This window comes from Nannobrachium achirus (genome assembly GCF_963921795.1).
Source record: "Nannobrachium achirus genome assembly, chromosome: 2".
Taxonomy (NCBI): domain Eukaryota; kingdom Metazoa; phylum Chordata; class Actinopteri; order Myctophiformes; family Myctophidae; genus Nannobrachium; species Nannobrachium achirus.
In genome coordinates this window covers 45,054,623-45,067,666 of record NC_137811.1, presented here as the reverse complement: position 1 = coordinate 45,067,666, position 13,044 = coordinate 45,054,623, and the positions used below count along the sequence as shown (strand labels likewise).

General features: G+C 41.7%; 1 protein-coding gene across 2 annotated transcripts in view; it reads right to left on the bottom strand.

Moving 5' to 3' along the window:
- cdkal1 (CDK5 regulatory subunit associated protein 1-like 1) overlaps positions 1–13,044 on the bottom strand; it is a 422,084-nt gene that overhangs the window by 199,981 nt on the left and 209,059 nt on the right. For both annotated transcript variants that reach the window (XR_013962583.1, XM_080738605.1), the window contains exon 9: positions 3,362–3,528. Coding sequence is in view for 1 of the 2 variants with exons in the window: in XM_080738605.1 (XP_080594731.1) it covers positions 3,362–3,528 (167 nt within the window). In the remaining variant the exon portion in view is untranslated. The remainder of the gene's footprint in view (positions 1–3,361; positions 3,529–13,044) is intronic.

Genomic DNA, 13,044 nt, shown 5'->3' with positions numbered 1-13,044 from the left:
TTTAAGAAGGACAGGGAAAGAGACGGAGACGAGGATAACTTAAGGAAGACCCCCCTACCTCCACTCTTATGTAGGTTAATTGACTGAAGAATAAAGGGAGAATATATGATTCAATTGTTAAAACACATGGGTTTGAACAATAAGAGGGGACAGTGGCATATGGAGGTCGGAGGAATACTTTTTTCAACACACACACACACACACACACACACACACACACACACACACACACACACACACACACACACACACACACACACACACACACACACACACACACACACACACACACACACACACACACACACGAGAAAGAGGGATAGCAAAGCCGGTGCGTCGTCCTAGTATATTTCTAATTATCAGTTAATTGTTATTCCCTATCATTAGGAAGGGTGGTTTTTTAATTGTAACGTAGCCGAGCAGAAAGCCAACCTATACGTGTGGGGGGACAATTAGCCACCTCCATTAACCCCTGGTTAATTACAACCTCCATCGCTGCTTCCCATAGCAGTTTTTTTCCTTCTTCTTAACTCTCTTTTACCCCCTCTATTCTTTCCCCAGGCCTTTATCCCCATTTCATTTCATAGTTCTGTCCTCCTTTCATCTATCTATTCCTCTCTCCCCCTCTTTCTTTCTATTGTTCAGTTCATGTCATGTCTTAATTTAAATGTGTTGTTGCTTTTTTTCTCTCCCTCTCTCTCTCGTCCATCTCCCCTCTTTACTGCTGTGCCCTCGTTTCCTGAGTGGAGTGTTATCCAAGCAAGAGTTTCTGGCTGCTGTTTTGTCTCCATTGTCTTTCCCTGGGAGATGCCACCAGGAAGTCGAGAAAACAATTAAGACGGTCAACTCCCATTAGAGATAAAGTGGGAGGAAGGAGACACAAAAACCGTGAAACCCTAAAAGCATTCACAAATGAAACCAAAAGGGTTCATTTGTACAGTCCGGGAGTTAAATAAACAGGTTTGTGTATAGAGGGTATGCGCGTGACATCGTCATCATACCCGAAAGTTATGCGGGAACGCCTACTGAGTGGCAAAAAAAATACTTTCTGGCCTTGACAGCCCATACATCCAAACAGCGAAGTCCTATGTGATTAAACAACATTAAACTCACTTTGCCACTCAATTTGCCATTCATTTTATGCATGCACAATTGCACATACCCTCTATATACATATACCTGAACTTTTTGATATGGTGAAACAATTCAGCTGTCCTTGACATGAAAACGTTTGAGAACCACTGAATTAGAAAGCCCTCACAACTCAACAATTTACTGTCTGTGAATAGATGGGGAGGCCAACTATGAGATTTCTGTCGGTTCAAATCATACTGTAGGTTGGAAAGTGATTTACCTTATTTCAGTGTCTATTTTGTTTCTAAAACTAAATTGTACTCTTAATCTAGAGTGACTTAAAATAGCCACATAATACATCAACATCAATACACCAAATGCATAGAAATAGTAATCTAAGAAAATAAAACATAGGCAGACCAAGCACCTATTTAGTAAAAACGTTATTAAAACAAAGTTATCTAAATTACGCAAAGGGTTTCATTCCTTCTTTGTTCGAGCCCTGTACTTATCTTCCTCTCCTCTCCAGCATGCTGATGTATTTTCTCTGTATGTGGTTAAAGTCTGAGCTACACTTGGTTGCGTGACATGTCGTGCACCAAAAATAGCCGATCTACAAGCTCTAAACCCATCGTACTGCAACGCCTTGTGAACTTGTACATCAACTATTTTTGGTGAGGGACACAGGCACGCAACAACTAAGTATAAATCACCCGTTACTAACTACAACTACTATACATCTGTGATGGAGTCCTGAGTCACTGTAATGATGTCACTAAATGTATTGATTAGACCGTGGAAAACAGATTGACAGAGAGAGAGAGAGAGAGAGAGAGAAAGAGAGAGAGAGAGAGAGAGAGAGAGAGAGTGCAATGACATGTTAGTGTCAGACAGAGAAACGAACACACACACACACACACACACACACACACACACACACACACACACACACACACACACACACACACACACACACACACACACACACACACACACACACACACACACACACAGGCAGACAGACAGCGAAAGCGTAGGCTACTGTAACAATGTCCATTGTTCAATTAGGGAGAGAGATAACAGCTGATAATATGGTGTTACTAAAGAGGACACAATGGTCTTTAATTGACTCATTAGGTAGAACAGAGAATGAAGCGAGCTAATGAATGGGCTATGAGCCCTGTAAGGTAATAACAGCTAAACTGCTTGGTAAGCAAACTGGAAAGGCCGTTTGGTCAATTCATTTTGTCTCAATAAATGCAAGGGGCAGCAATTTTACCTGCTAACTAGCAGTAGTGGTATTGGGGGAGGGGTGGTGGGGCTAATGGAGAGGATAAAGAGATGACTGTACACTAGACTGAGTGGACTTGTGGCCAGAATCATCTAGGCATATCTCCATATTCATTATGACATCTATGAAGAGAGACTTGGCATTTGTAATTTGGAACTGAAAAATGCAAGGCGGTCATTCTCCTTTGACATCATTGCTAAACACAATCCACGTGCTTTGTATGTGACTGTTGACAAGCTAACAAACACTCCTGTGTCTGTAGCCTCTGAACATTTATTCACCAGAGCCTGCAATGAATTTGACACTTTCTTCACTGCCAACATTCAAAAAAAAGTTAAACAAGCAGTTAGCGCCTCCATATCGAGTTGGCAGGGCTTAATTTGTGCCGGAGACGAGCTCCCGTATCATGCATGCTAGGCACGGGGAAATCTAGAAGGTGCTCCATCACCTACAGTAAAATGCACATACTGTACAATACAATACAATACGTTTTAGTTTATTTTATTTTAAGTTTCATTATTAATTCCACTTTCACATGTTCCCTCAATTCAATGGAAAAGGACCATGGATGAAATAAAACCGAGTTATGTTTGTAAATCGCCACAATTTACACACTTTTATTATTTGCTGTTAGAAACATGATCTGTTATATTTGTTTATGTCTTCTGTTGTATGCATCCCTAGTATTATCCATTGTAAAATTGTGTTTCCTTTGCTTGATGTTCTGTGTAAAGCACATTGAATCGCCTGCTTGTTCAAAGTGCTGTACAAATAAAATTGCCTTCCAGGATTGTGTTATGGATCATTTCTATTGGCACACAGGATAAATAACCGTAAAGTGGAGGAGTCTCCAGAGAATGGCCATTCTGTGTGTGTGTGTGTGTGTGTGTGTGTGTGTGTGTGTTTGTGTGTGTGTGTGTGTGTGCGGCCGTGCTCGTGTACACAATGTAATGTAAACACATCAATGTGCACATAATATGCAGCGTGTCTACCTACCTGGAGGTGTTCCAGTATATATGGAGGGTTGGTCATGCCCAGTCTCAACATGGCTCCTTCAGGGATCACTTCCACCAGTCTCCACAGCAGGGTGGGCAGGTCTGTCCCTATGTCTCTACCATACGCCCCTGTGTCTTCACTGGTTAACCAGATCTCACAAACTCCCTCTGTATGGAGGGAGAGGGAGAGGGACAGGGACAGAGACAGAGAGAGAGAGATACAGAGAGAGAGAGTTGAAGTGATAAAAAAAAATCACAAAAGACAAATGGTTAGAAGTCTTAACATGTCAGCATGTGTGGCTGGTGTTTTGGGGGGAAAGTACGGAAAGCATGATTAATAGTTTTAACATTTCAACATAGCAAATAATACACACAGTACATTTCAATAGGGGACTTGAATAGAGGTGGTATTGTACAACATACTTCAGCCAGGGGAAGCAAGTCAAACATTGAAAATCCTTTACTGTACACAAGAACAACTAATAATTAATGTATGGCTGGTCATAATTTATGAAATATGGAAGCACATATACAATAGAAGCCATTACATAAAATTCACAACACCCTAGCGGTCATTCTTTACTTCATGAATCATAAATGAAACAGTCGAGTACTGTATAGCAAACTGCCCTTACAGGTTATCCACCTTACATCAGCAGACTAAAGGTCCTTACGCCTGTGTGTGTGTGTGTGTGTGTGTGTGTGTGTGTGTGTGTGTGTGTGTGTGTGTGTGTGTGTGTGTGTGTGTGTGTGTGTGTGTGTGTGTGTGTGTCATGTGTGTAATTGGACCCAATTGTTTTTCTTTCTTTTTTCAAACTGTTGTTTACATCCTCAAAGAATGTGAATATTACGTGGAAATGAAGCAATGCTATTCTTTTAGTTGGAAAGAGGGGGATTTTTCACCCTAAAAAGGCATCAATCTGTATGAATGAGGCATTTTCGTATTGTTTATTGGTCATGTTCCCGTGTGTGAAGACCAAAACTCAGGTACAAAATGTGGCCAACAAGGTTTAGTGTTCTTTCATTCCTGAACCAAGGATTTGAGAGAACCCTCACATGGCCAGTTTTTGTAGACAATTAAAAACAGCAGGTCTGTGAACCCATGGCAAATCTATACTTTGTTGCACAACGCTTTCATGTGTCGAAATGTTAACTAAAAAGAGTTGACGTGACTTGCATCCAAAAACATTCAGTTCAAATAACATGATTTGTTTTCGAACAACACTTCTTAAATGTATAATTGGAGCCGGGGACATCCAGCGCTGAAGGTCACACAATTCAACTTGATGTTAAATTAAGTCCACGCTCAGTCCCACAGACTAATGATCTAACCATCATTCGGTTGGGAGACTAGAAATGGTTGACTGACTGCTTTAGCTAATATTAAATCACAGTGTAAGAAGGCGGCACACAGGCCCGTGCACGGCAACAGACACACACACACACACACACACACACACACACACACACACACACACACACACACACACACACAAGTGACCATAAACACAGTGATCATTATCATTAGCTCTACACAGACAGACCGACAGACGCTTGTGGTCATTCAGCGAGATGAGATTAAAGATCAGGACAATTACGAGAGGCAGTGTTTAAAAAATGTGTGTGTGTGTGTGTGTGTGTGTGTGTGTGTGTGTGTGTGTGTGTGTGTGTGTGTGTGTGTGTGTGTGTGTGTGTGTGTGTGCACACGTGCGAGTGTGACTGTGTGCGTGAGTATGAGTGTGTGTGTGTGTGTGTGTGTGTGTGTGTGTGTGTGTGTGTGTGTGTGTGTGTGTGTGTGTGTGTGTGTGTGTTTAGGTGTAGCCTATACGTGTCAGTAGATTAAAGATGATGATGATACAGTAATTGTGGAGAGTTAGAATTTAAAAAGCTCATTATCATTAGTATTAAGCTATGTTAATGACTGCTGCAGCTGACCACATCTAACACCACCACATCCTTCTCATTATGCATCATCAACTCTAAAGGTTGACATGCAATGCTGAAGTATGTATGTACGTGACTGTTTGTTTCAAGTAAAATGAACCATATTATATACACATATAATAGTAAGACGCCTCAGGGCGACATGCGCCATGTCTTGGCAGTGATGTATATCAGACCAGTTACCCATATATGGAGACCCCTAGTACCCATATATGGAGATCCATGTTCTGTATATGGAGATATGCTGTGAGAGCCCAAACATGCCTACTCAGTTATTCGTTATGCGAAAGTCGTATTTCCCATATGAAATCCTGTTAGATATGGTCTTAATATTGATGACATCAGGGACCTCCATGTATGGGCATAAAAGGGATTCTGTTAGTGTGGTTCCCCTGACATCACAGTGAAGTCAGAGTGGGATGTCAGAGCGGAAAACCCATTCTGTTAGAGTTGTTCCCCTGACATCACAGTGACGTTAGAGCATGATGTCAGAGCGGCTAACCCATGTCACATGTGATGTCACAGTGTGTGTCAGGGGAACCACAGTGTCAGGCGTTATAGACAGTGATACGGTCAAGCTGTGACCGTTCACATACTAAACTGTGATCTACGGTTGCAATATTACCCATAAGACCACATGAGACTCACACAATATGTCCATATACACTACAGTATGGGCATTCCAAGCTATGGGCTTAATATTGATGACATGAGGGATCTCCATATATGGGCATACAAAGGACCCAAAGTGATGTCATACAGATGTGCCGTTTCAATTCTTCAATATTTACTCATATTTCCCTGAAAATGTCCTGCAAATGCATTTTTCCACAGGTTTCTTTTCCTGTTTTGCTATTCTAATTTTTATGGAAAATGTAGGGTATTTTTGCAGAAACTCGTGCACGTGTGAAGTTTTGAAATGGCACATATGTAGGTTAGCTATGGAGATCCCAGATCTCCATATATGGGCATACAATGGGCATGCAAGGGACAAGGAAGGAATGTGATGTCACAAGATATGGACACGATGTGACTGTTTTCATAGTTAACTGCAACCTATGGTCACATCATGTTCTCCTGCATTATTCTTATGATTAAGTGTCTGTTTACTTTCTTGAACCAAGTGTTATCTCAAATGTATTTTGGTCATCATCACTTGCTCAAGTATAGACAATGTATTTGGGTATTCAGTATATCTCATCCATCCTGGTTAGCTTGACCCTTTCCTTTTCTTAGAAGAGGGACACGGAAGGTTTGAGCTGCAAAAGGGATTGGTGATTGTTAGAGAAATTAGTAACTTACACACAAAAATACACAATGTTTGTTTAACTCATCAGTACTTTGATTTTGGAATAGGCAGAGTAGACAGGATTGTTTTGTTTTTGCATTCTAACTATCAAATATTGTCAAGCCCTCTTCCTTGTCACCATTTTAAGCTTGTGCCACTTCCCATTGAGCCACTGCTCTAGCCAGATAAGGCGACACAACACCTGTGTGGAATTATTGATAACACATGAAGTGACCAGCCTGAGGGTATGTAGAGACAATACATTCCCATGATAGTCAGCTTTCCAAGTATGTGTGCCAAGGCCTGATGTGTCCATGCATTCTCTATGTCCCTGGAGTGTTTTTTTTCTTCCTCTTTTCTCTACACCCACCACATATTTCCCATCATATACTACGTCACACAACCTTGTCACAGAACATTGACTCAGGCTTCAACTGACAAACAGCGATCAGCTATCACTAGGGGGCCAGGGTGAGTGGGCTAACGTCATTTCCTCCAAAAACACAATTTCTGTCATTCCTGTGTAACATTGTTTTCACCCAGACAGAGTGAGCTGGACGGTGCATTGTCTCACATGGCGGAGCCGCTCTTACTGAACCCCATGTTACGAGCAGTGTTGAAATGGGCCTGGCGCTGGTGGTCTCTGCTTGGCCGCTGTGTCCGTTGTTTACAGAGAAGCCCAGACAAACTCAGTAACCTGCCCAGTTAGTTGCCCTCCCCTCCCAGCACCGCTGATAGTGTTATTGTTAGCCGCAGAGACAGAGATGGAGGTTAGACCTTCAGGAAATGTTACCATGACCCCAACCCCCCTTCTCTCGCTACCCTACCTGCTCCAATACACAGAAACCAGCTGCTTCCTCTGATTACCATGCCTGTATAGTTGTGGAATAGGCTGCTTACGTAAGAGTGTGTGTGTGTGTGTGTGTGTGTGTGTGTGTGTGTGTGTGTGTGTGTGTGTGTGCGTGTGCGTGTGTGTGTTGGGGTGTAACGATACATTTTAACAGCGATACGATACGCATCACGATACATGGTTAACGATACGATACATGGACAATATTGGTAAATTCACGACGATAGGATACGATTCTATTCAATGATTTAAAATCGTTATAGTAACAATTTTTTCGCAAATAAATGATATCTGTGTAAACAATCTATTATTATGGAAGTAAATGCTGTGATTACAGTATCTAGCAAATCCATGGACATTATATTTCAACTAGTGCTGTCCGAGTTAACTAAATTAATCGCAATTAACTCACCGTTTGGTTAATCACGATTAATTATTTTAATCGCAATTAATCGCATATTTACAAACATTGGCTACAAGGTCCATCCCTGTTGATTTAACAAAAGATACAAAGTATAAATAAAGCATAAAGGTGGACACAACAGTAATCATATTAAGTCAATTCAGCAGATCCTTATACCCATCAGCTGCAGTCTGTTTAATGCAATACCATTATGATTTATTCCGATTTTTAATTGATTTCGAATAAAAGATTGACATACTTTTGCATAAATCCAACAAATATTTCCACTCCCAAGTTAATAGGGCCACGAAAGACTTGAAAGATATCCCTCTAAGTTACATTGTGACCTGATAAAAGCTGATGACTTATTTGCGATTAATCGCGCGATTAACTACATAAATCATGTGATTAATCGCGATTAAAATATTTAATCGTTGGACACCACTAATTTCAACACATATGGACAAACCCACCTTGACATGAACGCACGATCCGTGCACTAAAAATGTATCCGTGCATTAGAAATTTAGGAACGTGGCATCCTGGTACTTGGCGGCCATTTTGAAAAGGCAGAGAATGAGTTAAAATTGCAAAATACAAGGCACAAATACTTAGTTTCCATACAATCAATTATTTGCATTGTAAAATGAATTTCACAAAAAAAAAGATAAAAAAAAACTATTTAAAACGATACAAAGCAAAAAAGGTACAATATTTTGTTTTTGCAAACGATATAGTAGATCATTGCAAATTAAAATATATTTGTCGATTCAGTTACTATATCATTACATTGTGTGTATGTGTGTGTGTGTGTGGGGGGGGGGGGGGGCTTTTATATTCCTAGTCTAGTATGGTCTTTGTGTTCAGTTGTATTAGCAAGTGTGCCTTATTAGATTAGTGCCCATTAGACATAGCGACATACAACAAAGGCCAGATTTGAACCCACAACATCACTGATCCATTTAGCCATCACACCATCATCCTTATTGTTGTACACACACGTTGACAAATTCTTTCCAAGCTGCAGTCATCCAGGTGAGAGCCAGAGGGGTCATGGTAATAACATTAACCATCCGATAATTATTCCAAGTGTTCCATTTGTGCGCCAGCGTTCGACATACCGGTAATTCATTATCATGGTCCCAGGTTACAGCTTTGTCATTCAGCATCGAGCAAACACATGCAGTTTTCTAGATGAGTTGTTTTCAAGCTGTTTGTGGCCAAGACACACCAAAGGGCAAGTAGAATTCTCAATACACCTGTATTCTGATCTACAATCTGACAACTTTTGAAAATCTGAAAATAAATGAAAAAGGAGAGTCGTCTATTTGGGGATGCCTCATAGCCCCTAGCACAAGAATATTTTGGAACAATGCTGTGCTGTGGCAGACACTCAGAACTAGAAACTGTGTTTAGAAATTGCCAGTAATGACATGTCCAGGTTGAACGATACCAGGTTTAAAGTGTAATAAATATATATTTCCTTAGGGTACTGAATTTTCCTCTGTATTGGGAAACGAGGAGACAAAGTACTGATACAGTAAACAAATATCCATTATGTTTTATATAGTGGTCTATCAATAACAATGCTTGGTGCTCACAACATCCCAAGGCACACCTGGACTTGTCTCAGTGCACACCGTTTGAGAGCCATTGCTTTAACCCTGCTAGCATCACTCACCTACGTCTCACAGGAGGCAGGCGTGCACACACACACACACACACACACACACACACACACACACACACACACACACACACACACACACACACACACACACACACACACACACACACACACACACACACACACACACACACACACACACACGCCAAACACATATTCGGCAGACACGAGATGTGACAATGTTGGGTCAAAAGCTCAAACTCTGTGTAGCTTCTCCTCTAATCCTCCATCTGGCCTATTAATGTTCACCTCAATATACATACCCTAAGTGGGGTTTGGTGAAAGGGCCTTCCTGTGTGGATGTTCTCTATCTCTATATAGTTCTCTTAGTTCTCTCTTGCCTCCCATGTAAAGCGTCTTTGGGTACTCTGAAAAGCGCTATATAAATTTGATATATTATTATTATAACATTTCTCCCCGTGTCCCCTAGGGTACGTTCTGCTCCCTCACAAAAAAACATGCTGTAATCCTGGTCTCTATACTGCCTCCCACTGGTCATCCGGGGCACCTGATGGAGGGGAAACGAACTGGTTTGGAATAACGTGTTCCTTCCACGTGCTAAGTCCTACCGGGGAAACTACCCCCTGTCAGGTGATAAGAAGTGGCTTGCTCACTCCTCAATCATTGAAGGAAACATGAGCTCAGTTCGGGGCTTTCCCCAGGTTGGCAGAGGGAGAGTAGCACCCAGGATTACAGTTTAGGCAATTGGCACAGGGTGAAAAATGGGTTACGAAATCATGGGATAAAGAAAAGGAAAACAAATTAAATCCCTATGATAAGCTATGAAAAGGTCTTTAATTTATATATTGAAAAAAGGTATACAGTATAGATACAAGGTTTCTGCCTGACAGCAAAGATACTGTATATCATCACACAACCCCCACATAGACTTACTGATGTGTGTGTCCTGCATGAGGCAGGCTGATGGTGTTATTCTTGGACAGAAGCTGACGGTCAAACTCCCAGCTGTTTCCTCCATCTCTGTCTCTGTTTCTCTCTTCATACGTTCCCTCATCTGTCCGAACATTACTGAATACCAACACCCTGTAAGAACCTGCCCAAAACAAGGGAGGTGTCAACCCCACCCACCCACCACCACCACAGTCATCACCACCTACACCCCCCTAATTTCCATGCCTGCCCTTTTTTTTCCATCTTCTCCTCTCTTCAATGTCTATACAGCTGTCTGTATCTGAACTGAGCCATAGTTAATGGCGGTCGGGGAAAATGTCATGCTCTCCACCCATGTTTTTGACTGCTCTGACATCAAAACTACATCATATCAAAACCTGATATGGAAAGAGCGTCAAAGTTTTAACATCGATGGAAGTCAATCATGACTAATCAATGGAAACATAAATAATCCTGTCCTGTTGTTTTGGTTAAAGGTATACAGTAAAATCTTCAGTATTCATTCAATGGAACATGGGGGAAAAAAATGAATGGACCCAAATGGACCCTAAAAATGGACTCAATTTCAGTGAATGTGCCCTTGTGTGCATGCATGTTGCCCTGCCATTTTGTCCACTAGCATTCAAACCCAGTCAGAGCTAATTGACTGTGAAGAGCAACTCTGCGACTAATAATGTTTTCGGTCCTTTTCATTTCTTTTTGTTGCTCCACTGTGAACCGTGTCATTCCAATGCTTTGATATAATGCACTGCATTTTCAACAAAGACGTGGGCTAACAGTAGGATGCTGGACTTATAATGACATTAGCCTGCAGCATGCTGGCAGAATATACCATTACACTGTGCATATGAAACACTGTCTATAGCCCCATGTCCCCCACTGCTCCTATGGAAAGAGCAGGATGAGAGGAGCGGAGGAGGATGGAGGGAACAAGAGGAGAGATGAGGGCTTTGAAGTGGTTGCTTTGAAGAAGTGAGACAGAACTAATTGATTTCAGGTGATTGGGACTTTAGTAACAGCCCGTGTTGAAATGAAGGAAGGATATTGATGGGGATAAGGAGGTTTCAAGTGTGTTTGCATCACTGCATTATTAATACAATAATAATTAGTAGGGAGCAGGGCTCAGGAGGTAAAGTGGCCAACTGGAAAACCGGAAAGGTCCCTGGTTCGATCCTTGACCAAGACACGGAACGCCTACTGTAACCGGGCATTCCTTTAGGCAGCTGAACATTTCTCCTGATAGTTATGCCTAGACCCAGTGTGGGTGAAACTCTCAGCATGTCTGTGATACTCTACTGCTTACCCCCCGGATCCACCGCGGTCTGTAAAAAAAGAAAGAAAGTCGGAACGGGACGGAATCGGACGAAATTTGACGGTACTTTTCGATTTCGGTTCGCTTTTTTGGACCCGTGAAGACCTATACTCAGAACGCCTTTGAGAGGGAGAGGGGTAGAGGGGGTAGAGGGGGTAGAGGGGCGGCTGATTCGGAGTATAACAGCAACATCAGTGGATGCTGAGTTGCAAAACTACTCAAATGTTTTTACTTAGGTAAAAGTACTCTCCCTCCCATGCCCTACTCGATCCTATCCTCTTAAGCTATGAACAACAACGTGTGTAGAAATTACCTAAAACAAACAACATCTGTGTAGAAATGACATAAACATGATTTAAAACATCAAAACATCGCAGGCACCGTTTTCTATAGTTCACGATTTGGTGTATAACACCAACGGCAACGTCCATTGACGCTGCGAGTGGAAAGGTAGGCTACTGAAATGTTTCTACTCTTAGGTAAAAGTACTCTGTTACAAGTAACGTGTGTGTTCGAATGTGTTGCTTGAGTAAAAGCACAAAAGTATTAGGCTACCGATGCCAAAATCATTCCATGTTCTACAACTTCATAATTTAAAAAAAAAACTATTCAACAGTAGGCCTACCATTGTACACTTTATTTCAACATAATATTTAACTTTGCCTTTCCTACTACACTACACATCCCATGCCACCTAAACAAACGCCCAGGGGGTGCTTTTTTTCTATCTTATTATAACCCACCCAGCCACAACAGAGCAGGCCACCCTGTACCTGAGGGGTTTGTATTTCTGAAACTATTGTATATATCTTACAGACTCAACATTTTACACCATTTAGCATTTTGGAACAAACTGCATATTTAATGTTGAGCTATCCTACATTTGTATTGCTTAGCTGCCCTCTGGACTGTATCCATCTCTTGAGTACAGGGGACTTTTACATAAGGGGCCAGGCCCCCGCAGGGGCTTTTTTCTAGTTTTAATTAATGAAGGGTGCTCCACTGCCGACGTCAACGCCGGACGCTCAAATTCGCCCCGGTTCATTTTTTGTCCAGTCTCTCCTCCTGCTTTGTCACCACTACAGAGTTTTCTATCTGACAAACAGCGTCGCACATGGAAAACAAGCTAATGCGGTTTAACTGTTCACTGTAGATGGTATATGCCCTGGCTTACACATACGCACACACACACACACACACACACACACACACACACACACACACACACACACACACACACACACACACACACACACACACACACACACACACACACACACACACACAA